Source organism: Gambusia affinis, linkage group LG19, assembly GCF_019740435.1.
Source record: "Gambusia affinis linkage group LG19, SWU_Gaff_1.0, whole genome shotgun sequence".
Taxonomy (NCBI): domain Eukaryota; kingdom Metazoa; phylum Chordata; class Actinopteri; order Cyprinodontiformes; family Poeciliidae; genus Gambusia; species Gambusia affinis.
Genome location: NC_057886.1, coordinates 15,937,315 through 15,964,464, shown reverse-complemented (window position 1 = coordinate 15,964,464; position 27,150 = coordinate 15,937,315). Strand labels below are relative to the sequence as shown.

At 37.4% G+C, this 27,150-nt stretch overlaps 2 protein-coding genes across 12 annotated transcripts in view; both read left to right on the top strand.

Annotated features, from left to right (window-relative positions):
* Window positions 1–8,279: 8,279 nt before the first annotated feature.
* si:ch211-198m17.1 (mucin-5AC) lies at window positions 8,280–23,384 on the top strand. 3 transcript variants are annotated; one of them, XM_044099885.1, is made up of 15 exons: window positions 8,280–8,425; window positions 15,653–16,206; window positions 16,255–17,707; window positions 17,915–18,115; window positions 18,989–19,087; window positions 19,201–19,310; window positions 19,391–19,449; window positions 19,530–19,660; window positions 19,750–19,884; window positions 20,840–20,882; window positions 20,992–21,029; window positions 21,111–21,198; window positions 21,641–21,833; window positions 22,197–22,229; window positions 22,530–23,384. In XM_044099885.1, exons 1-15 carry the CDS (start codon window positions 8,374–8,376, stop codon window positions 22,668–22,670), a joined length of 3,330 nt encoding a protein of 1,109 aa, XP_043955820.1. In that variant the 5' UTR covers window positions 8,280–8,373; the 3' UTR covers window positions 22,671–23,384. The 3 variants fall into 3 exon arrangements, with proteins under 3 accessions (XP_043955820.1, XP_043955818.1, XP_043955819.1); XM_044099883.1 differs by having other exon boundaries at window positions 8,281–8,425; window positions 15,653–17,707; XM_044099884.1 differs by lacking the exon at window positions 22,197–22,229 and having other exon boundaries at window positions 8,281–8,425; window positions 15,653–17,707.
* A 387-nt stretch (window positions 23,385–23,771) lies between these two features.
* The window catches only part of mpp3a (MAGUK p55 scaffold protein 3a), a 28,016-nt gene continuing 24,637 nt past the window's right edge, over window positions 23,772–27,150 (top strand). For 3 of the 9 annotated variants that reach the window (XM_044099879.1, XM_044099878.1, XM_044099880.1), the window contains exons 1-2: window positions 23,775–23,975; window positions 24,782–25,070. The gene's annotated coding sequence lies outside the window, so the exon portion shown is untranslated. Of the gene's footprint in view, window positions 23,976–24,781; window positions 25,071–27,150 lie in introns of all 9 variants that reach the window. The other 6 variants (XM_044099875.1, XM_044099874.1, XM_044099876.1 and 3 more) reach the window with 5 other exon arrangements.

Below are 27,150 nucleotides of genomic sequence, written 5' to 3'. Positions count from 1 at the left end.
CTGATTTTATTACCTCTTTTCTGTACTTCTAGTTGTATGTGACAATAACAGCAAACAGTCATGGAAAAAATACCAAAAAAACAAATACAGTCTTTATTAGTATTTGTTTTGTTTGCGGTTATGACGCACTATTATTCTTTCAGATAGTGGATTGAAAAAATATTTAAAACTTTTCCTGATTTTCTAATGTTTGCAGGTAATAAATCAATATTTTATGTGGCCTTAACATGGGAAGAAATTGGGCCAATGCTGTGGCAGCTGTAGCATTATTAAAGAGTAAGTTAAAAACTATATTTTAACTAAGTATGTTTTATTTTCAGACACAATATTGAATTAATCTTTTGAGTGCCGGGTCCTTCTCATGCCTGAATGCTGAATGTTTCTTAAAAGATTTTTTAAAAATCCGCAGGAAACTTAATTGAAAACATATGTGAAAGCTTCAAATGTCTGGAGAACAACCATAAATGGCAATGAAGGTGTCTAAAAAAGTATTAACTTACAATATTTTACTTTTATTCAGTATTATTGTATGCAGTGCCATGAATTTGAGAGTCGATATGGTCTTTAAAGGGGAACTTGACGAACTCCAGAGTTCAGCCTGTATTTTAAAATCACATCACACCTTCATAAAAGTGACCCAAGAGCCAACCTTTCAGGATGCAGTGCAAACACTGACAAGAAGCTTATCTTCAAATGGTTTTTTCCGTCTCTAACCTTGAATGAGTTATTTATTTGACGGCAGGTTAGCTAAAACAAACAAAGTTTTCAAAATCCACAGTTTAAAAACCCAATTTTCCTTCAGTTTACTTCAGTGGATAAAGTTGTTTGAACAGTGAAGGCATCCTGCCTGCAAGTAGACTGGTTCATTTGTGTTGCAAATGCATTTTCTTTAATGTTGCCTGAGCTTTAGATACAATATAGAGCTTATGTTTTCTGAATTGCAATCTATTTTTTTTCCAGCATCTCTTTAATGGAACAAAAACTGACTTTTGTCATGGGAGACGTTTTGTTAAAATTGCGTACTTTTTGTAGTCATCACTGTATATTGCAGCCATGAACCCTCGCATATTTACTTCTTGTTTAACCATAAACTCTGTCACACATCATTACCTGTCACACAGGTATTTGATGTATAATTTGTATTTCCATCTTCGGTTTGAGGAATTAAGCCACTTCCTTGTTATAAAAAGAGAGAAGTATGCTGCTTTATGAAAAAACGCAGAATGTGTTTGACAAGAGCGTTGCATCAAAACAGGGAGTCTTAGGCTCTTTGTATACTTTCCTCCACACCTAGAAGGAAAGTACACTACCCTGTCCTGTTAATAAATTACCACATATTCTCTACTTTAAATGTGAGCATATTGTAACGAACGGTCGTGTTCTATTGATTTGACCGAAACCTTCTGAGAATCATTATGCGTCAGCGTCGATGAGCGAGAAATTCTCTTTATTTTGGAAAAAATATAGGAAATGTGCCATAAAAAAATTGAAAGGTGCGACCCTGAGGAATGTGAGGTTGTTTATTTGGGTGACGAGGCAGTTAAAACGGTGTGAAAGAGCTGCTCCTGCCCACCACAGCAGATGCCCAGTTTAACCCAGTGTGTGAGCTTTGTGTCCTCGGCGTCTGCGCTTTTGTTTGCTCTCGCCGCTCTCAGAGTGACGTGAATGATGTTCTTATCTTCAGGGCTGGTAAATGGCCACATATTGGGCTGTGTGCACAGAGAGATAGCAAACAGGGAAAAACAGCTATAAAGGGAAGGAGTGAGCTTTGATGATGTTGAAATATGAGCCGTGGCTGAAGAATAATTCCATAAAAAATGCAAATTGGTGTTTTTATCCTGCAGTAAGGCAGTAACTTTGACTACACTTTTAAACAACTTAAATGTTCCAACCACCTTGAGAGTCAGGTTACACCCTGCCAAATTGTTGACATCATTAGTTAATATGTGCATAAAGCAAAACAATAAAGTTATCCTTTATTGCAGTTGTGAAAAAATGCTGCCGTTTCACAGAAATGAGTTTTGGAGTTTCCACAGCAGTGACTCAGGAGGTGAGGCTTCGTCCTGTAACCACTGGGTTGCCAGTTCAATTCCCCATTCTGTCAGACGGCCCCCTGACGCCAATCGAATGGAAACCTCGTTTCTGTCAGTGAAGGAAGGGCAGCTGTGGCTACTTTGTAGCTGACGACTGATTGTAGTAGAAAGACTTGGAGTTGATAAACTGAGATAAGAAGACCATTTACCTTTTCATGGCACATAATTGTAAGAAATCCTTGCATCTTGTCCAGTCTGTCACAGGTCCACAAGTCTTTGAAATGGAAACAGGCCCGCAGCATCACATATCCTTTACTGTACTTCATAGTGGGTAAGAGGCTCTTTTTTATAGATACTCATCCTTCTTTTGATATCAGAGTAAGACTGCTCAAAAGTATTTATTGATTTTGAGTTTTCTTCAAGCATAGGTACTTTATTCTAGACTTGTAGCTATTTTCTTGGATCCACTTTCTAACTTCAGAAGATGAAGACACCTCTGTTTATTTGAAAGGCACGCATTTTTGTCTTTCCTAAATTAATTAGGAACATATGTATCATTTCATATCTATGGCCCAGAGAAACACAATCACTCAGATCAATTTGAAAAATAAAGTGCAGTTCAAATTCAATTCAGAAATACTTAATTTATCCCAAAGCTAAGCTAAATGGTGCTGTAACTCTTATGACCCAAGTATCTTCAAAGAGTAATGGATGATGGTGATGATGATGATGCTGTGGGAAGAAGGCTCTATAATTATCAGTCAGTGTTTGCAAAAATTTTCATATCATTTTTTCCTTTCCTGGTTACAAAGAAAAATATGAAACTGTTACAAAAAGAGAAAATCATTTTCTTGTGACCAAGTTAAAGAAGAGAAGTGATTACTGGACTTCAGTCTTCAATAGTGTTATCAGACACATCATTTATTATTTGAATTATCATAAAATTTGAATTTGAATCGTCTTCTTTAAAAGTTAAGCATGGAAAATCATTTGCTGAACTCACTCTGCAGGTGCGGATCATTTAACAAAAAATTATAAGGTCATGTTTAAACACCTCGTTTAAACATGACCTTAGATATTTCCCTGTTGCTTCACACCTTATTTAATTAAAAAGGTTATTAAAAAGTTTCTGTAGAACTTGACAGCATTATGACACGGTGACATTCTCATTAGAATCGTGAACTTTCATAGGAACACATTTCAAACATGCAGGACAACAGGCACTTGCTACAGGCAACTGTTATTACCAACTGCAATGAACAAACAAAATACACCGTCTATCCCTAAAAGCAATGAAGGGAAAGTTTCTCTTTTAAATTACAAGAAATTCAATCTTTGTTTTTTACCTTAATTTTTAATCTTAGAGAATGTGAACATTTAAATTGAGCAGAAGATTGTTTCATCGGTCCCTTTCAGCACTCTGAACTCTCCATCCATCCGTGTTCCTCTTCCTCTTCTCCCTGTCTGTGGCAGGTCATATTTATCATTTTTTGTTCCATTACACCAGCTTTGCAAAGGAAGTTTGTAACGCTGTAACTGCAAACTAAGGTTTGCAGTTACAGCGTTACAAACTTCCTTTGCAGTTACTAACTTTAGTTTGCAGTTACTAATCTAAAGTTTAGTAACTTTAGTTTAGTAACTGCAAAAATGATCTTTAGAGAGATCTGTTTTAGAGATCTAAAACAGAATATCTCTAAAATCTTCTGTTTTAGAGATTTTATGTGATAGACCGATATGAAGAAAGTCAGAGGAGATAAACTTGTTTAAACAAAAATGTGAAAGATGTTTATTTCAGATGACATCAAAACTGAACCTTCTGGAATCAAAGCATATCCATGCATTACAGTGGCCTAGTCAAAGTCCAGAACTTAATCAAGGAGAAGCTATCCATTTAATGTGACAGATATTTTTGCAGAGAATCGGCAAAAAATGTTTTAGATGCACAAATTGGGTAAAGTGATATCACAGAGGACTTTAAATATCAGCAGTGGTTCTAGAAAACAGTGTGTCAGGGTGACTTTTCAAATTTTATTTGTAAAATAAATAATTTATTTCCACTTCCCAATAATTTGGCACAAGATGTTCATCTTTGGGTTGGTTTGTCGTAAAAAATCCTGATGAAATTTTTTTAAAGTTTTGGCTGTAAAACAAGAAAATGTGATAGTTTCAGAGGTATTAAATAATTTTTGATGCCCTGTTTGCTTTATAGCTCCACTGTTCTTCCTTCCCTCTGACTTACCTGGTTTAGAAGAATAACAACAACAGTTTTACTCTAATCCTGACCATCATCTATGTTTCCGCTTGAATCACAATAAGTTCCTACTATTGTGCCAAACAGAGAACTATACCTGTGAGGCAAAGGATTGTCCTTTAGACATATTTGTCTCTAAAGTTGACAGTTTTAAGATCAACAAACACTTATAATGAGGGAACCCATCAATTTGCAACATACAAAAGGACAGATTCAAATTATGTCTGACCCAATACTTTTTCTTTTGAGCTTCAAAAGGCTTTAACCTGCATAAACTATAAATAAATTATTTTAGCCGGACATAAAATATCAGCCAAAAAACTTAATGCACGCAGAGAAACTGAATATTGATCATCTCATTCATGTTTCTATTATATTATTGCTTTTTTAAAATTTTTTAGATCCTAGCAAGAGTTGGGAAAACCTTCATTTATGGAAAAACAAAGGTTTATTGGGAAACATCATTGGACTGTTTTTTTTCCAAGGAAGACAAACTCTGTCCCAGATTCCTGGCATGTAATGCAACACAATTGTATCTGTGGAGAAAAGTCTTGGTGTTTGGCAGGACAAAAAGCAGCAGAAGTTATTGAAATATGTGTGCAACTATTTGCATGAGATATGAGTGAGGGTTAGCAAAGTGTTTGCGTCCTGCTGGGTATTTGTTATGTCTTTAAAGATAGAGACGTGGGATGGAAAATTTGCCTGTAAAATACATCAAAGGAATAAATGAAATAGTGTGTCATGTTGGAGGCCATGACACTGTGGACTTGGTTAAACAATTACAAAGTATTTCATACATCACCCAGAAATTTTTATAGAAATGTTATAGCTACATTCCAAGCAATATTTGCTTGAGTAGAGTACAGCACTTAAAAAGTAAACATAGAGTCGAGATCAAATATTTTCCTACTCTATAAAAATATCTCATGACCTTTTTTTTCTTTTCTCCATTTGTTATTAAATCAGAATAAAGATTTCAGGTCAGTTAATATAATTATTTTTTTTTCATCTACCAGAACAAAAAAATAAAATAAATAAAAAGTCAGATATTTACATACACTATCATTAGTAAGCAAAGGATTGTCCTTTTAGCTCAGATGATGATGTCATAGCAGTGCAAGCCTATCAGAAGATAAGTTTATTTACAATATTTGAGTTAGAGGCACACCTGTGCATGTGGTTAAAGGTCACAAATAAAACCTGCAAAAGAAGTCTTGTACCGACATGAGCTGTACGGTTACTCAGCAAGGAAGAAGCCATTGTTCCAGAAGCAACCATAAAGTTAGATCACAGTTTGCCAATGCCTTCAAAGCAATGATGCTCATTTCTTTAGACATTTCCTGTCATCTGATGAAGTTGATCCACATAATCTTTACCCTAACAGTGGAGAACTGAGGTAGCAGCATCATTAAGTGTTGGTGTTTTGCTGCACTTCGCAATGGCATCACGAGGAATGAACATGGAAAAATTGATGTAACATCTCCAACCTTCAGCTAGGAAGTTAGATATTAAATATTGACATACAAGTGGACAATAACTCTAAGCATAAAACCAAATTCTTTAGCGAATGGCTTTATAAAGTCAACATTTTGGAGAGGCCAACACACAAACCTTCTCTCAGTTCCATGGAAAAATTTTTAACAGAACTGAAAACTGTAAAAATGGGCCTAAATTCCAGGTAAATCTTATGCGAAGTTTGTGGAAGAACCAAAACATGTCATATTGTTTAAAATCAAATTCTGTGAACATTTGAATTTGACGTAAAATCCAAGCATTTAGTTGGTAATTCTCACTAACCTGAAACATAAAATATTCAGATTTAATGTCAGACAGTGAGGAGCCTTAAAAGATTAAGTGTCTAATTTTTTTTCAAAGTGTGTGTAAGTATCAGGTTTCATTCCAACTAATAAAGTGAGTAACACGAATCACCATTCTTACATAGCTAGAAAGGGAACCCAGATGGATTAGGAAATCGTATCTTATAAATTCTGAATGGTCATGTTGACCTGATAGAGGCCAGTGTGTCATCAACAATCAAACAAATACCAAAAAACTGACTCAGTTTTCATGAAACAGAGATCCTGCAAGGAAACGCCACACCTCAGAGGTTAATCGCTTCCTTGGTTTTACTCACACATGACGAGCAGAAAACAATTAACCCAGTCTGCAAACAAACCACATTTTCCAGCCTTTAGACACTGGAACACTTCTCTTTTTAATTATTGACCATTTTGCACTTGAACCATGCACTGTTTTGTTTTTCCAAACTGACAGTTTTTGAGTGCTTGTGACGAGGTTCTGATAATGACCGATGCAAGGACGTGTGTGATTATTAACTTTCTGGTTGGGCTTATCAGGCCTGGAGGTATTTCAAGAAATACTTGAAGTACTTGACATTTGTGAAGAAGTATTTTTCTCATTTTAATGTCTTAAAGGTGACACAATGGTGCAGCATTTCATACTGTGAAATCTAACCTTGCTGAATACTGCGGCCGTCTTTTTTGGAGTGAGGCTAATCAAAATAAGGCTAACTTAAAGGTTGACTAACAGAAAATGACTGTTTTTATAAGTGAGTCATTGTTGTTTTGAGAATTATACTCTACAGACGAAACAAATCCAAAACTTAAAAGTAACTTTTTGTTTCTTAAACAGAAGTTGTTTAGAAACAATTAGCCTTATCTGACAGAGATTGGTTCAGCATTATATGGTTTAATAGTAACAAAAAAATATTAGAGTTTGTTTGTTGTTTGTGCCTGATCCCCACAGATTCCTTTTCACTAAATCTTGGACCTTTCCATCACCATATGTAAACATTTTGAAAGTTTTACACCTGTTAGTTTTACCCTACCATCAAAGTCCTTTGTACTCTATTATCTAGTTTTAGTCGGGGTTGTGGTCATTTAAGAAGCTTCTGTTTGCCTCATTGCTCAGATACTGATGCACATTTCTAACTGAGGTCTCCAATCCAAAATGATTCCTTTACAAATAAGATATCTGCAACAAGGATCCACAGTATTATCCCCCTCAAAAACCTCCAAAAGATAAGTGGGGATAAAAGTTTGTGATGTTTGGAAGAAAACTTTTAAATGACTTCAGCATATTTCAGGCAAGTATGAAACACTGTTCATTAGTTGCTCTTAGTGGTTACATAACATGGTAACATATATATTACAGAAAGCTGGGCAAGGTTTCTTCTTATAATATCCTGACAGAACTGAGTTATGGGAATGGCTAAATCTATTTAATGGTGCACAGTAACTGTGGTTGTTTTTGTTTGTTTCACATCTTAATGGGTCTGTGCTTTCTTAGACAATAAGGCCAAAAAGACAGCAGCATATTTACATTGTATTCCCTTCAATGATTGAATTTCAAGAACTCAAATTAATTTTAAAGCCAAGTTGTCCTTCAGTTACACTTCCCGATGGAGCTGTACTGGGTCAACTAATAGAAACCAGCTGCGGAGTGACCTAAAACAATGAAAACAGATGAATCGGGTTGATCCTTCACCTCGAGGAAAAGATGAAGAGATTTAGAAAAGAAAAGATGCATTTTTGTTTGTGATCCAAGCAGCAACATTTTTAGACATTTGAGGTATGCTGTCTGGGGTAAAATGGTGAAACAATGTGCAGTTTTTCAAACTTGTCACCTTATTTTCCAGAAAAACAAGATCCAGTGGCTAAAAACTGAAAAAAAAAAATCTTTTAAAAGCATCAGGTTTACAACCCTGCCTATTCCTTCTTGGGCTGAGTCCCTGTTATCACCCCGTTTTTTTTTTTATGTAAACACTGAGCTAAAAATAGAGTTTATTATAAAAGCGTCTTCATTTGTCGAGTTGTCAGGGCTGTTTCGTTTCTATGGGCTGAGCCTCACAGCTTCCGTGCAGCAATAATGAGTGACAGGAGAGTCAGCCAATCAGAGGACGCGCTGAAGCTTTCGACAATTTCCCGGTAGGAGCCACCTGTAGCAGCCCGGAGGAGACGCCGCCTGGACCGCACCGTTATATTCCCCACAGCGGCGCACTGAGCGCCTCAAAGCCGCAGCTTCCTCTCACTAAGCAGCTCCGAAAACAATCCCCTACAGAGCTGCAACATGCCTCCACGATGCCTGCTCGTCGTTTTTCTCTTTGGGATTGTCTCCAAAGGTGAGCAAAGTTTTTACAAGGATTTAAAAATACGTGTTAGGATTAGACTAATGTTTCAAATGAAGTTAGAGTTGTAGATATTAGTTATAACATTAAATCCGACAAATTACACCTCAATATTCAATTTTGGAACCTTTTTAGTCGTTAGAAGAAATAGTTTAAATATGTGCGTCATGTTTATTCATAAAAACTGGAATTTTTATAAATTGTTTTCAGCTACGTCTAAACACATTTCCTAAGTTGTTACTTTATTTTTCATATAGATAGGCTACAAAATACTAATAGATTCAACCTTATCCATTTTGAAATGAAGGAAACATTTTAACCTCCTGTCATAAAGCAAATTTTATTGTCACTATTTGCTAAGCTACTAGCATATGTTATCTATTACAGTAACGTAGACTTGCAGAGTGATTTAAAACGAAATTTAAATGAAACCTAGATTAAAATTGTCTACCATTTAATACTAAAGAGTATTAAATGTTTAGTTTAATAAATACTTAATACTTGACTTTTATTGTGTGACAATGAAAGTCACAATAAAATAGCATTTATGGATATTTTTCTGGCATCGAAGGTAGTTAATACATGTGCAAAGATTATTTAGATTTCACATTTGCAAATTTTGGTGGCCAAATATCATAATGGTGAACGTGTTTATTTTAAATGCTCTTGTAACTAGTTTAAATTAAAATACTGGAATTTTCATTAAAATCAGGAACTTTCTTTGATTGATAAAATGTTCAAATACAAATTACATTAAACTCAGGAGAACATGAAATTCTACTCTACTGAACAATATATGTATATTTTAATTTTAGCAAAAAGAAAAAGTCAGATTGTTTTGCCTGCTTTTGATGTACCAAATTCAAAGTCCTAGGGAGTAATTCCTAAAATAGTCTCAGACCTGACTCACTGCTCCTCCAGCATGACTCAAAGCTCTCCAAGGGTGGACAGATGCCAAAGAGGAGGCATCGGTCAAACAACAGCCAGCTCTCCTGAAGCTCGGCTAACCTCAGAGTTCACTCCCTTGCCTCTTGACAGCCTGACGGAGCTGCTTGGCGAGGTTTCAAGTCCTCTTCATTGTGCACCCTGTGACTAAGATACCAAATCTTTTGCTCATGTTGTATATTCTTTTATTCTGAAGCTTGTTTCTGTGTCTCACAGACCTGGTCATATGCTGATAGTCCTCAGGCTTTGTCTCCTTTACTGTCATGTGGTTGCTCGTGTATAAAGTGTTAAACAGCAGAGGCAGGGGGCAGAAGGAGCAGTAAAGAGGTCCAGATGAGGGCACCTCCTGAGGGTTCTCCTCCTCTTCTGAGTCTGGCACCACACTTTGTGGAGGCCCCCTGACAATAAATATTCCGTATAGAGGAGCAGAGACCTTAGATACTAAATAGATAGATACTATCTATTTATTATCACTTAAATAGATACTATATCAATTTAAGTGATGTGCTACATCCTGACTCCACATGTGTCATATTTGGGCCATCACTCATCATGGGCTCATCAGTAGAGCACTGGGAGCTAAAATGCAGCTGCAAGATTTCAAAAAGTCAATTTTATCCTCTTAATTTAATGTTAATTGTGAAACTAGGCCATGTTTAGGTTGGTACTCACATTTTGGTATTTGTTCGGTAATTTTCAGGTTTATTTATGGGAAAATTGCCGGATACTTCCTTCTTTTTGTTTTTCTGTGCTTCCAATATTAATTCCACTGTCCTATTGAGCTTCCCTGTATCTGTTTATCTTCCTCATTTCACCCCCACCTGCTGGCTCATGTTGCCTTTCTGCCCACTTTTCACACACACTTGTTGCCGTCTCTGCTCTGGCTTCTTCCCCTCGGTCGCTGCGTGTCTGCAGCATCCTGTTGGATTAGGCCTGATTTGGGGCAGTAAATCTTGTCCTGTAATTGGAAAGCATGTGCTGGCAGAGCTTTAATTGGATATGATATGTGCAGAGGCCCTGTAGGCGACCTCTTGCTCCAGAGAGCCATCTGTTACCTCTGAGTTGCAGCAAAAGAGCTCTGTTTGCCCACATGCACAGACATCATTGCTGTCCAGCACCTCCAGCTCAGGAAGCTGCTTAAATCAAATACTGACCAATTAGCAAGGGGGAAAAAAAGCGGAATTACATAATCAGCTTTAGATACTATAGCTATTGCTTCTCCTCTAAACATCTGTCTACTTCATACCGAGCTTCATATTTGTGTCAGGCATCAAGCCGACTTTTAAGCAGCAGGAAACGAAGCAGTCCAAGTCAGGAAGAAGTTTATGACAGAGTCCAGATGAGCAGAGAAGAGCTGCTTTATTTTATCTCATCCACTATTAGTACTTGTTGTAAATAATAGCAAAGCAAAGTTATGATGGTCTACCCAGATGTGATGTCACATCCCATCTGAAAAAGTTGGTGAAGAAAATAAATTATAAAGTAGGGTTATCGTATTGTGATATATTTCTTATGATAAGTCCAATTAATGATAAACCCCCAAAGTCCAATTAATGATAAACCCCCAAAACTGTCCATATTTTCAGGATTGTTAATTGCAATATTTTCTCCACTGTTTGTTCACTGACAGTATACATATGAATAAATGCTGTGTGCAGTTTGGTGATAAATAAAAAGTAAAATTTAGTTTAAGGTAAAAATAAATAAACTCCACAGGGTTCATTTTAAAACCCTTTGGAGATACTGAGAAAATTAAAGTCTGATCTTCTCCATGGTAACAACCTGGACACTGACAAGTATTATTAGTTGTTTGCTTTCACAGAGTTGCTTATGAGCAGCTCATCTAGCTGGTCAAATGCAGCTTTCATGGTTTATTACTTTAAACAATCACATATGTTTTTGTTTATCAAGAAACTATAAGTTGTGATCAGTCAATAGAAGAGACAGACATCTTGTGTTTAATGGTCTCATATCTCTTTAAGACATAAGAGAAAACTATAAACAGAGAAAATGATCAACAAACTATTGAAGACTTTTGCAGACACAGAAAAGGCAACGTTGAAATTTTAAGTTTCTTCCCAACTACTTTGTTTTTCTTTGCAAAGAGGAAAAATGACAACATGACCTTCATTAGAACCCTTTAGCTCAGTTTCTTAAGCTCTCATTTCTTAACTGGAAAATTAGTGGTTTAATCCACTCTGTCAGATTCTCTAATAATCTCATTTTTGGAATAATAGTCTTATGTATAAATGGAAATGAAAATGAAAGAGGCTAAGATAGTATTCTATTTGAGTTAAAATAAAAAAATAGTGCCTACAAAATTTATAGTTTATGTACATCTGAATGGAGTTGTGCATCAGATTAGGGTTTTTTGGTCTTCTTCCTACATGCCAATGGAGCAAGGATCTCTTAATTTCCCATACTGTTTTTCTTTAAGCACAGTGAAACAAAATAAGTTATGACTTAATTGTCCATAAATCTGATTATCAATTTGGTTATTTTATGTTGTGCCGAAGTACAACAAGTGTAATTTCAGGTTAAATTCCTGATTGATTTCAAATCGCTCTAAATTCCGTGCTAAACAATCCAAAGACAGTTGAAAAATGAGTTTGTGTTTTTGAGATTCTGCTTTTCAGCAGTAATAATGTGTATATTACACCCGAACTCCCAGAAAAGTATGTTGGCTATATTTCAGCTCCTCGTATGAGGCATCCTGTTTGTCCTCTGATCAGGACACTCAGCAGGATGGACAGAAGAAGAGCTCCCTTTCTGTCCTCCTGCTGAACTTGTCACCACTGAGTCTCTTTGATGTGGAAACCCCTTTGGCAGATTCTACTTTTAAATACCAGGAGATCATAAGTCAGTGTGTAAGAATTGACGACACGTATATGCAGTAATTAGCTGTAAAGGTCTGAATTATGTCTTAAACAAAAAGGTCTTTATTGGAATACTGCCTCTGGAGCTCCGATTTCCCCTGATTATTGAGTTGCTAAAATGTCATTTCATCTCCTGCTCAGTGTGTAGAGTTTAATCTGTTGCTTCCTTCATGCAGTGCAGCTGGATGAGCTGGTAAACTATCTCAGAACAATACTTTTCCTCCTTCCTGAACAAAGTCCTGAAAACATTGGATAGTGGCACCAAGAAAGTGTGTCTCCTGGCTTTTCTTTCTGTGTATCATAAAACAATGGTTTCTGTTATCAAAACCAATGAGGATTTATTTTATGGGAGTGGCAGTTCTGATGGGAAGTTCAGGGTGTGTGTATAAGGAACTGGATCTGATGGTCAGGTCATGAGCAGGTACTTCACAGGAGTGCCATTGTGCCACAGGGATAAAAATCCCTTGACCTGCAGTCCAGAGCTGGAACATGAGCAGCACAGCCAAAGCTGGAACGTGTCTCCATTTCTGTTACCGTAACAAATCTGAAAGGAGAGAAAACTGAAATCCTCTCCGTGACATTCCTATGTCACTCCTTATTCTGCTAGACCTAGAAAAGGAGAATACAGGCTGGTTTTAATGACAGTTTTTGAGACATTGTGAATAGAAATAGAGCAAAGCCAGACTTTCCAAGGAACCACGTCCTCCTTACTGGGGTATTTGCAGGACAACCTTAGACCCACTTGTCACCCAGCCTGAGCAAGTCATTTCTTTTGTGTCTGCAAGAGATTATCCGCCTGTAGCTTAAATCCTTAAAGCCAGGACTCACAGTTAGACATGGAGCGCAGAGTGTGCTTTTAATTACGCTGCTGTTTCAGCATTATCACGTTGGCTTCATCTTTCAGGTTTCAAAAGCTTAACTTCATATCACTACATTCAGTTAAATCACAAATTATTCACATCCCTTGCAGAGATTGATATATTGACAGTAATTTATGCCTTACTCAGTAATCAAGGGGAAAATACTTATTGGCATTGCAGTATTGAAACTTTTCTTATAATTGCTGAGCAGCTTTTTGTATATTTCCACTGATATTTTGATTATTTATCTTTGGTGATAAGGTTGGAAGGCCTCCTTTTCACCACTCTAATCATTAACTCCCTTCATTGATTCTTGTTAAGATTTAGGTATTGAGAACAGCTGGATCACTCCAAAATGTTACTTATTATACATTAAATATGGATGAACATGTTGTAAAAATTAAATATGAAAATTAAACCTAAATATTTCAGATTTCTGAATAATTTTGGGTTTAACTGTACATTTAAACACTGATGTTCCTAGTTAGTAGAATGAGGTGTGGAAAATTATTTGACATGCTTTGAGGAAATACAAGAAAAACACTGCTGACATAGTTAGTATGTTTCATCTTAATGTGGAAGCTTGTTTATGCTGCACTCTGAGTTCCTGATTAATGGCTGACATTTTCCTATCTGTGGATATAAAGAAGCATATTTGAAAATGACAGTGAGAAGAGAACTGCATTGTTGATTTTTGTGGTTCACCATTTCACATAGACTCTTATCTCTCTGGTCTGCTTTTGTCTGTCACTTCCCTTTGCTTTCCATACACAGACTGTAGGGTTATTTTTTTATGATGTTTGCTGTAGCTTTCCGCCATGGTTACGTGAATTATTTATGATCTGCTCTGTTGGTTTGCATAATTTTATATTTAAATTCTCGACAGCTTAGAACAAATTTTAACAACAGTGTAGACCTTGCAGAGACATATTTTATATGCTTATTTGTTCCGAAAAGGAAACTTTCTTTACAGTATGATACAGACTTAAAACATTTTTATGAAAAATTTGTTTTTTTGGCTATCATTTATTAGTAATTTCTTGGTTTTTAAATGGTCAAAGTTATGAAAGTGCAGGAGGTCTAGTATCCAAGAAATATTCTTTGCCATAAGCTCTCTTCAAAGCTTTGCTTTAGCTAAGGGTTATAAAAGTGCAAATATTAGTCCTCAAAGGACATCTGTGTTTTATTTAAGAGTAATTCTATTCATTATAATTGCTGGCATGTGTGAATTCCCAAAGACTAAATGCTGAAATTAATGAAAATGTTATTAGATTCAGGGATGTGCACACTTAGGGAACTGGTTGTTTTTTCATTTTCATTCTTGAACAGAATTGTTTGTCTATTACTTGAATAGTGCAGAATATGTGTTAAAAATGTGGATAAAGTTTTTAAATGAATGATCTCAGCTTTTTTTTTAAATCACAAAACCTGACATTTTGATGAGAATGTTTACACTTTGAGATCTATTTTATGCCTCCTACCATGTGGGATTAAAATGAAGTACTGTAGTAAAAGTGTGTCACAGATAGTGAATAAAACTTTGAATTAAGATTTAGAAATTTAGAAAATTGCTAAAATGTGATTATCTTAGCCATTTGTTATCTGAAATAACCTTCCTGTCAGCATAATCTAGAGTTTGCTCCCAGTAAAGCACACTAGGAAATTCTAAACAGTTCCTTGGAAATTTAAGAAAGACTACAATGGTCTAATCAAAGCATTGTCAGCTAGATCTGATCTAAGAGGTTTTCCATTAATCTCCATCTCTTGTTATCCACCATGACTAGTCCCACGTATTTAGCCCCTAATCCTAAATAGTCTCAGATTGATATCAACCCCAAACTATACTTTTCTTTTTGCTTTATGTTCATTATAAACCTCTTTATAATTAATTTTCCACCCATTTGTACTTCCTCATCCTTTATCTTGATTGTTGAATGAACTCTCAGAATACATTTACATTTATTTCCATTGATGCGGGTGTGTGTCATGCCCATATACATGTGCTGTCACTGGGTGTGGTTTTTCATCTATAAATAAATAATAGTTACTAAATGATACTCAAACAAATCCTAGGAATCTATTAATATAATTAGATGAAGCTTGGGATTAGTCTTGATATTTTTCCCGCTTCCTAGGAGAAAATGAAGCCGTTTATTTATCCTCCTGGCTGTTTATTCCTCTCGCTGGCTTCTGAAATGCTATTATTCAGAGCATGCAGATGAGGACAGTATATAAGCAAGCAATGCTATTAGGAAAGACCCCCTGCTGCTGGAGAGCAACTCAAACAGCCGTGGTATTGATTCTGTTCCACCATAAACGCAAAACAAAGAGAAAGAGCAGATCTAATCGGAGAAGGGTTCAGAACTGTATTCTGAAGAAAGTTGAGCTCATATCTGTAGATGTTAGCCATTTCTTTTTATTTATTTACTAGTACTATTTTTGTTTTTTGGACAACTTGTGTCATTCTCTAACTGTGTCTCATGTTCCCAGAGCAGAGAAGGTATAATAATGCTGTTTTAATGCTTCTGTTTTAATTGCAGCACAAATGACAACGGAGCCTCCTACTGCTACTGATGGTCACAACATAACCACAGATTTCCTTACCACAGTAGTAGGAAATGCAACTACTGAACACAACACAAGAGAAATAACTGGAACTTCATCAATTTCTCTGGCGATAACCCAGACAGATACAGTCACAGGGAACAGTCCTGAGACAATCACCACAGGAAACCTTGCAGAAACCCCAACGGCTTCAGTCACTGGTGGAACCACACCACCAACAACAGCAGAGACAAATAGTTCACCTTCTAATGAGACTACAAATGGAAGTGCTTCATCTCCACCGCCCTACATCACAACCACTGGCACATCGACGGCACCCATACAGAACACGTCAGAAAGCGCACTGACCACCTCAACACCCAATAATATGACCACCAGAGCTTCAGACAGCTCAACGAGGAACGGCACAACAGAACCTGTGACCACCCCGTTAGGCAACAACACAACTACAGATGTCCAGATCACATCAACAAGCAACGACATAACTACACAATCAATACAAGTTCAAACTTCAGCAACAAACAGTAACATGCCTACACACACTACAATAGCTCAGACTACAGCAATGGGCAACAACATGACTACACACACTACAATAGCTCAGACTACAGCAATGGGCAACAACATGTCTACACACACTGCACAAGCTGAGACTACAGCAATGGGCAACAACATGACTACGCACACTACAATAGCTGAGACTACAGCAATGGGCAACAACATGTCTACACACACTACAATAGCTGAGACTACAGCAATGGGCAACAACATGACTACGCACACTGCACAAGCTGAGACTACAGCAATGGGCAACAACATGTCTACACACACTGCACAAGCTGAGACTACAGCAATGGGCAACAACATGTCTACACACACTGCACAAGCTGAGACTACAGCAATGGGCAACAACATGACTACACGCACTACACAAGCTGAGACTACAGCAATGGGCAACAACATGTCTACACACACTACACAAGCTCAGACTACAGCAATGGGCAACAACATGACTACACACACTACAATAGCTCAGACTACAGCAATGGGCAACAACATGTCTACACTCACTACACAAGCTGAGACTACAGCAATGGGCAACAACATGACTACACACACTGCACAAGCTCAGACTACAGCAATGGGCAACAACATGTCTACACACACTACACAAGCTCAGACTACAGCAATGGGCAACAACATGTCTACACACACTGCACAAGCTGAGACTACAGCAATGGGCAACAACATGACTACACACACTACACAAGCTGAGACTACAACGACAAACAGCAACATGACTACACAAGTTCAAATTACAGTGTCAAACAGCAACTCAACTGCAGCTGTTTCAACTACAATGTCAGGCATCAACACAACTACAGTTGACCTGACCACAGTGACAAACAACATTGTAACTACAATGGTTACAACTACACCGACAAGCACTGACAAGACTGCAAATGCGTCGATTGGACCAACTGTCCACCACACAACTGCAAGTATGACAAATACACCATTTAACAATGATACAGCAATGACAACTACAAACAACCACACCACCAAAAATGTGCCAACTACAACTAATGGAGACACTACAGGGACATTTGTCACAGTCACAAACAATGCCACACCCACTACAAGTAACAATGCGACTGTAAGTCCACAAATCACATCTATCACTCACTTCCCAACTATGGATACCTCAGACAATCATACCGCCACTACATCAGTTACAGAGATGAGAAACACCACGACTTTAATCACCAGCACCCCACATTCCAGCAACATGACAACAACTATGACCTCAGCTACCTCAAAGCAAGCTAATACAACACTAGCGAGCTCTGCTGGAACTTCTGAGACTCCTGCATCAACCGTCATACCCTTTACTTCGACTGACACCAAAAACATAACAGACTCTTCACCCACCAGCACCCCTCCTCCTACCAGCAACTTCCCAGGCAGTAGCAACACTCCCTCAACTGGCAATGCCACCACCCTTAGTTCTTCACCAGCAACCTCAGCAGGTAATACTAACCTTTTGATAAACAGCAATGTTTACTCTTAGAATACAATAGAATTTTGTACTGCATTTCATGGCATTTCTTCAAGAGAGTATTGATGATTTGATTACAAATTGTTATCATTCATACCGGTTACCCAATCAGTGTAGTTATTAGCTGTGCCACCTGTTGAAATGTTGGACTGACTGGGTTTAATTTTTGCTGATTTAGAGTCCAGTGTTACTATGGGAGAAACCACTACTACCACTCCTTTACCGACAAATTCACCCAGCATCACCACTGAGACCCTGAACACCAACACCCCTACCTCCACCAGTGGAACCACTAAGATTTTTACCACCTTTCGGACAACAGGGGGAATCACCAGCAGCCCTCCTTCAGAGGCTCCAACCACTCCCAGTCCTGTAATCGGTCTGTGCTGTTTCCTTTTATGTCTGACTGTCCATAGAAATGCCAAAGTTTTAGCACAAAAATCCAGCTCCAGCAAAGAGACTTAGTTCTATCATTAGTCATATTTGGGGTTAGAGCTTTTTGAGCTTTTTTGTTAAATAAACTAGTTATTTAGTTGATTGCCAGTTATGAAACTAACTGCCAACCATAAAACACATGCTGTATTTGTTCTTGAATTGAAATCAGTTCTGACTTAAACGGGATTGGTCAAATGTCTGAAAACCAGCGGTATATGAAAATTGTTATGGTTATATCTGTTACCAGCAATTCAAACTAAAAAACATTTTTTTTCCATTTACACATTCAAACATTACAGGAAAGTTCACAGTAATATATGTACTGTAAAGTTGCAGGCATTCACATTCCTGGAACTTCCAGTGTGTTTTACATGAACAGCAACCATACTAATCTTAAAGTATAAGAGCTTGCTGGCAGAACTCCAACTTTTCTTTAGGATTTCAGACCATTTAATTTCTTTGTCAAGCTTGGAAGTCTAAAATATCATCTTCTGAAGACAAATTGCATGTCAAAATGCATAAACTATCATCTTATGAATTGATGAAAAGCTTCTTCATGATTTAATTTGCTAAAAATACCAACATTTTTCTAACCTTTGAGGAACACATGGGTCATGAAGTTTCCATCAAACATTAATTTAGTGATCTAAATCAGAACAAAAAAAAAAAAATTCCTTTTCTAAACACAACTACTGGACATATTCCCATTGCTGACTGGTACCACAGTGACATAAGTTTTATCTTTTTGTGAGTTGATAGTAAAAAAAATAAAAACAAAAACCTTTAAAATCTACTGTTTTCTAATTTCTCTCCTCAGTGTGTCCCTCTGTCCCGTGTCCTGTCGAAAGCGTCTGCCTCAACGGCACTTGCCAGTGTCTCTCTGGCAACTACCTACTCAATGGACGTTGTGTTCCTGGTGAGATTGCTAAATCATAACTGTTATAACTAATGCTGTTTGTCTTTTAATGTTTACACAAGTTATAAACAAGATTAAAATGTGACAGAGATTACACTCCTTTTTTTTGGCAGCACAAGTTTTCCCAGGCAGGCTTCATTTCCAGTCATTAACGTTTGACGATCAAATGAGAGACAGGTCCTCCAGGATCTTTCGAGAGACAGCAGCAAAAATCTCAGCAGCGGTGAGTTGTGATATCTCAAAGCAGTGAAGTAGCTCTGATGCTTCATTCTTACTCATCAAATTGTATTTTCTTTGCTGTAGCTCAGAGACGTCCTGAAAAATCAGACTGGATATAGACGATCAGAGGTTGTTCAACTCGAGTGAGTATTCTTTCTTTCCGTTGAACAAAGACTTTGTGTAGCATGTAGTGTCTCAAGACTGTTTTTCCCTATTTCTCCAGACCTGGTAGTGTTATAGCGAGAGTAAACAATATATTTGAAGACAGCCCTGCCACTCAAGCCTCTGTTGATCAGATCATTGAAGAGGCTGTAAAAAACCCTCAAGGACTTCTCAGCAATGCCACATACACAGGCAAGAACTGGCTCCATGCTTTACATCTCCTGAGTCAAACACTTGAATTATTTTCTTATGATTTTTTTTTTGTATTTCTTCGGTTTCAGGAACCGATCTGTGTCAGGTGGAGCCGCTACCTTGTGATGTCTCTAGTACAAAATGCACAAACGTAAACGGCCAAGCTTCTTGCTCCTGTAAAGACGGCTACATCTCCATGATCTACTCCAAGAGCAGCTGCAAAGGTACATTTAGTAGCTAATGTGTCATATTCAAACATTATAGAAACAAACTATCATGTATTTTATGAGATTAGACTGAACACACAATCTGATAGATATAATAAAGAGCATCTCCAAACATCAAATTTGATGGTTTCTCAGATTCTAGATTCGGTTTGGGTCTGGACTTTGACTGGGTCATTCTAACCTGTTAATTTACTTAGAAATAAACATTTCAATTATACCTGTGCCCATTTATTTACCTTCCCCCCAATCCATGACTATATTTCAGCCTCTAGCAAGTTCTTTCTCAATATTGACTTTAAATTGTGCACTACTTTGTGATGTCCTGCATAAAATCCAAATAAAATACATTTATGTTTGTGGCTATAATGCTACAAAATGTGATTATTTTAACAGATACTGTATGCATTATTAAAATGTCCTGTAAATATTGTAAAAGTGGACAAAGTTGAATGTTCTTAGCTGATGTATAGTCTAGAGAACAACAACAAAACCTTCTTACCCTCATTAAATTACTTCTGTGTGGGAATGAGAGAAAGGAACAACAGGGAGTAAAACTCACAGGCAAGGTCAAGAGCTGTAGCCTTTTCTCCATGCAGACCCTTGACCCAATCTTCATTTATCTCTCTAATCTATTTCTTTTTAACTGGGATGTTACCCTGGAAACATGAGGAGGAATCACCGCTTTGCCTCTGAGCATGCAGGGTTGTGACCAATGAGATCAGCTGTAGGGAAGTTATAACTGAATAAGATTCAAATGAATTCTGCTAACAGATTTTCCCCCAAGAAAATACGTAATGTACTGTTGTGTGTTTGCTTGTAGAAGCCCTTATGTTGCCTCCGGAGTGCAGTCGAGTGTGGCAAACCTGAAACTGTAGCTTGTTCTGCTGTCCAGTTGTAGTCATGGTGCAACTGATTTGTTGTGGGTTTTTTTTGTTTTTGTTTTTTTTTGCAGCTTGTCCAAGTGGGCAGCAGGCAGTACGGGATAAGTGTGTGACGTAAGTATGCGCTTTTCACACAGGGCTTTGTATTGACGTTAAAGCACTAGCGCCCCCTGGTGGGCATATTATTGAATGCATTGCTGTAAATGGGCCTGTTTTCTTTCAGATGTCCATTTGGGTATGCTGGCTTCAACTGCAACGACTGTAAGTGGCTTCGTTCAGTATAAAGCTGAAGTTTTAGTCTGTTGTGCAAAGTTCATTTAAAGACTTCACCTGTGTTTGCAGCGTCCCTGCTTGCAGTGGTGGTCATCTCCTGCGTGTTAGGAGGAGTTCTCCTCATCCTTGTTCTGGCTTTGCTGGGTTACTGCTGCTGGTAAGAACAGACATGACATAGCCTGGTATCCATCTTCTGGTTGTTTTTGAGATTAATTAAACAGGATAACTGTCACGTATATGCATAAGTTTTAAAATGATTTGTTATTATTTTGTTTTTTCACAAATAAAAAACCAGGCATTTTAATAGTTGTATGCACACTATTGAGCACCTCCAGCGCAAATAATGGCAAACATTTTTATCCAGCAAGGAAAGGAGAAAACTGTCTTTTTGTGCTAGACACACAAAAAGGTTTAAAAGACCTTCAGAAAATCTACTGAAATATCAATATTAAAAAATATCAATATTAAAAATATCAAAAGAATGTCTGACTCCTTGGAATCACAACAAAGAATCATTATCTGAACTTACATTGAATTAACAGAATAAAAATAGCACCAGCCATACATTTCATATTTCCTACTTTTTCTGTGTTTATCAGGAAGAGGTGCTTAAGGACCAAGCCTGACCGCAACATCAGTCCATACTCTGATGAGTTAAACAAGTCATGGCCTGCTGGCATCACCCCAATCCCGCGTGCCACCACGCACTGGGAATCAGCTGGTTCCATAGAGATGACAGAAGGGGGCAGCACCAACACGCTGGTGGACAAAAAGCTAGAGAGCAATGGCTTTGTAAGTTGATCCCATCTCGGGTGTATACCTTCCTGCTTTTTAAATAAGACCATCTGCTCAATCATCACTAACTTGATTATTTGCACTTTGAAAACACCTGAGTAACTTGCTTAATTTTATCACAATAAAACTTTTTGTTGATTTTAGACAGAAAGTCTAAAATCAATGGAGGTCAGAGGTCAATTAAAGGTTTTTGACCTGCCTTTTATCACTGTGAAGCATTAACAGCAACACACACTATGTTTTTAAGCCTATTCACAGCAGTGCGTTTAATCTAGTCATCCAGTATGTGAACACAGTGATCCTAGCATTAGCACCCACCCCTGCTCCCTGCTTTGCCTGACTTACAGTATGTTGCTTTAGGGATCACAGCTGAAGCAGAAAAGATGGAAAAAGGTAAGGTTTGGCTTTGCTTTTAGATTCCAACTTCCCTTGATGCCCCCTGCTGATAATTTAGACAGCATGCATGCATAATCATGATGGTATTTCAGGGTGATGGGGAAACTTTCCCAAATTTTTATTTTGTTGTTTTTGTTCTCGAGGTCGATTGTAGCTTATTTAGTTCCATGAATAGCAATAAATAAGTAGGGTTATAATTGTTTTTGTGTTAGGCTTGTTTGGGGTGTTTGGGTCTAAACATGTTAGGTTGCTGTTGCTTAAAAGTAATAACACTCTGTGCTTCCCCTGACATTTCAGTCAGGATCATATGATCTGAATCCAGAGGAGATGAAGACCTTCAAAGGTAAAAACACGTCCCGTTACTCATATCTGGTTGAAGGGCACGAGAACCCCTACTTCCTTCCTGGTGATGAGAAGAAAAACTCCACAAAGAAATGATGATCAAACTCTCTGGGACAACTGGAAAACTTTCTGAGTAGGAAGAGTGTTTTTTATAAACACGCTTCCATCCTGAACCTGCTTGGATAGACGAAGAACCGTACTGAAAAAACTGCAACCAAAGGGATTCAAGTTGAGATGTTTTTATTATGTTATTTTCTTGTAAATGTGTGAATCATGTCTGCTTTTAAGAAGTCCAGCGAGTAGTTGTCAACTTTACTCATTAATATCAATGCAGTTGTCTCTTTTCACCCTGTTTTTTTTTTTTTTAATAATCATGCCTCCTTTGCTGATTGCACTAAAGTTTACCTCTACTTTGATCATTTTGAAGGTGAATTAAATGCTGGTTTTATAAAGTTACTGTAGCTAATCTTCAGACTGGGATGATCACATTATAGAGAAACAAATCTTGTACGACTAAAAGGGCTGGATCCCTGGTTTGAATTGTTTTTAAAAATGTTGTAGCAGTCTAATGCTGAGAGTATTGCAGAATGTGCCTGGTTTAGTCGTTTGTTTTACAAATAGGAAACATTATGCAACGCTGGTGATAAAGCCTGTCTCCTGGATGTGCCAATTACCACTTGTATACTTTTTTGGGGGGAGAATCTATATTAATATATTTATCTTCATGTGGCATACACTGTTTTTTAAGTGAAAATTTGTTTTGTAAATATTTTAAAATTGATTGAGAGTGTGTGCGAGAGAGTGTGTGTGTATGCGTGGGCTGACTGGTGGAATAAAATAATTTAAACACATGAAATGTGTGTCATCATTACTGCTTTTGGCCAATCAAACATGACAACATAAGGAGGTTTTTGCCTATTCAGTTGACTTTGTTTGTTTTTAGCCCATTGTTTTGCTATTTCAGTTCCGAATGCTTCAGGTATTTGTAAAGGAATTATTTAAAGTTATTAAAGAAGAAATTATTGATTTTTTTCTATATTTTCTGACGATGATTTCAGTTTTCTGCGACAACCTGGCGACCTGTCCAGGGTCTACCAACCTCAACCTCACTTGGGACTAGGGTGTTAGAAAATGGATGGATGGATGGATGGTTTCAGTTTTACTTCCTGTTTTAATTTGAAATGCTTAATTTTGGTTAATCTAACTTCCTGTTTTTCGTCGATACTATCAGTAATCACTCTCACCTGAGTAGCAGTCGCCTCGTCTCAAGCTCAGTACGTCTTCGTGGACTTATTTTACAAAGAAACATATATTTGCTGTGTAGCTGGTCCAGCGCTTTTACTGGATCTTTTTTTCTTATTATTTAGCTGACTGCATCCCGATATTTGATCTTGAATAAAGGTTTGTACATTTTCTCTCCATCTTTTCCAAGTAATTATATTCCTTCTGTGCTAAAATTGTTGCGCATTGCAAATTAAAAACTCCAGAACATCTACTTATACCTAATATTTAGTTTGATACCATGGAGAATATTCAGCATATTGGTTCCAGGGTGAATTTTCCAGTATTATGGACTGAAAATCAATATTTTTACCTCTGGATTTTATCTCGTTAGAACCTCAAACTTCCAAATTTGGATTTATGTGAGAGACCAGCACAAAGTAGCAGATATCTGTGCAGTTGTGAAGAAAATACTTTTACAAATTCTACCCTGAAAAAGGTGCTTATAATTTTATTCAGTCAATACTCGATCTTGAAATAGTTTTTTTCCAAGCTTGGTTTTCTTTTATGATGTGCCATCATTTCTAACCATCATCCCAGCTGAATAAAAGCATTCCCACAGCATGATGCAGATTCTCCTATGTTTCACTATGTGCGTGATGTGCAGTTTTAGTTTTTATCACTCACAATGTTTTGCCTGTCGACTCAGAATTTTTCTGGCTTTCATTCAACAATAACTTTTTATCTTCTAAAAAGACGACGTTTGTATAATTTTCTTCCATTGAACAACTATGCAACAGTTTGTGTTGACCTGCCGTATAAAGTCCATTAAAATATATAGAATTAGTGGTTGTACAATGATAAAACATGAAAGTGAAAGGGCTGAAGTGCGTTTTCATGTTTTCTGTATTTAAAACTGTGTGCGAGGCATTGAACTGCAATTAGCATGAAATCTCGCTCCTAATGAGGCTTTTTCTCTCAACCAGGTCACAGTTTTCATCTGTGAAGGAATGCATTGTATTGTGGGGCCATTACCATCCCGCCAAGCGCTGCTCCCATCTGCAGCACAGTCCATCAGTTCACAGGCTCAGCTGACTGATCGATAGACCACTTAGCAGCCGTGAGGTACACACTTCCCAGTCATTTGACCTGCAGGAGCTGTGGGAATGGGAACACAATCTGATAAGCATTGAGCCACAGAACCAAACGTGCTCGACTGACAACTTAAGGAACTCCCCTCCACGTCCAGACAGACGCAGAAGCTCGACAGATCAGGTGTCACAGCTGTGGTCTCACTCATGCAAAGATAAAATGTGGCTTAATTACTAAAGACTATAAAAAGAGGAGAGTTAAGCACATTAAAAGTAGCTTCTATTCAGGTTATTTACATGACATAGCAAAGCCAGATGCAGCCTAGAATTTAACAAAATTCATGCACTAATATATTTCATTGGACGTTTTGGTGAATAAACACTTTTATGGTTGTATACACATACATGCTTCTTTGTACAAAATGTTTGACAAATAAAATATAAAGTGTTTGGTACTTTAGCCCATCTGAACCAATATTTTGCTGAACTACTTTCCTCTCTACCAGCTTTTGACACTCAAAAAACAGGAGTGTTTTTCACATTTAAATACAGATTTTTAAGTGGAGATAAGTCTAGACTTTGACTAGGCCTTTCTAATACATGTGTATGGTGTAGGTGCTTCTCTGATTGGCGGAGTTTTCTGTAGTTTTGCATAGTGCATGGCTGATTAACCCTTTGTGTAGCTGTTTTTATTAGAATTTCCCTGATGCTTAATAATAACTATTTTCTTATTTTAAAGGGATTTACTTGATTCAGAAGTTGTTTCCTATAAATTATTGCTTAGGTTAATAGTTTCCACATGTAAAATAACTTTCAGAAATTATTCAAATTTGTTACATTTTTAACTTAAAACTCAGGATTTTAGGTTTATTTGAGTTCAAAGTCTGGGGATGTTTGTGATGCCGACTCTAGACTTACTCCGGTATTTGAAGCAGAAGACGGTTTCCAACCACTTGAGTTCACACAATGATACTGACAAACAAACAATCTCAGAAATTTCTGCCAAAAATCCAAGAAAGGAAGCTGAAACCAGCTGCTATTTTCTCACTTCTGAAAATGATCAGACCCTCCCCCTTCTCCTCCTCCTCCTCCTTTTCTCTGAGTAACATCGCAGGCCATAATTCACTTTGTCTAATGCAGCTCTGCAGCAGCCGCTGAAGTATATAGGGTTATGAAACATTTCCCAGCAGCAATGCAGCTCTCAGCCATAACTCCTCACTTGTCACTAAAACCACCATTTGTTCCTTTTTAAACTCTGCACCACTACTGAGCAACTGGGACATTATAAAACCTTCAGCTCTATGTATGCACATGTATAAAGTCATTTGCTTTTCTGGTTTTCAGTGTGAATCAGCTGAATGTTCTTTGAGGGTGTTTAGATTTTGTCCCTGCAGGTCAAAATAGCTAAAATAGCTTTTTTTTTCTGTTATTCTCTTTCTGTTGAAAATTTACTTTGGGTCAAGCATTAGCTGCAGGATAAATGACCGTCCTTCTGACTCTGAAATACTTTGGTGTACAGAGAAGTATGTTGAATAGATGACGTGAGTTATCATCATCATATGGTGTTTTCATCCCTTTTTAAATATAATTGCTGCTTTACACTGTGGCTTAACCAGTGGTGTTACTTAAATTTGTCTTGTCACAGACAAAAAACAAACAACAAACTGAAACTTTTTGCTTGTAAGATGAAACTTTTGGGGGGGTTTTGCAAATTTTTCCAATTTTGTCCCTGGGATCTTCACTGTTGAGTAGATTAGCAATTTTCCTAAAAAAAAAAAGTTCCTATTTGCCTTGACAGATTGACAGCTCTGTGAAATGCAAAAGAAAAAAGGACATTTCTGTTTTGCTCTAGGAGTAGTATATCCTAGATTCTCATCGTATCATTTGTTGATTTTGTTATTAGTAGTCGGAGGTCGTGGGGAACTAGGAGTGCCGTGAAAGAGAGTAGAGAGGGCCAGGCGGGCAGTAATATTGACGAACCCAGGAGGCTGAGTGAGCAGCAAGAAAGTCGTGGCGCCGGGCGGATATTAAAGGACATTAAACCTCCTACTTCCAGACAAATGGCAGCGATTTGCTGAAAGGGAGAGCAGTAAATATGATAGCAGTTAGTATCATACAGAGAGGTGATCCCATCCTCCCTGTTAATCTGTCTCCACTCAGAAGTGTTTGCTCAGCTATCATTATTTTTCATTTCCTTTCTCACCAAAGGCTATAATAACTCACCTACATAAAAAATGCATTTCTTAGTTTCATTTCAAAACACT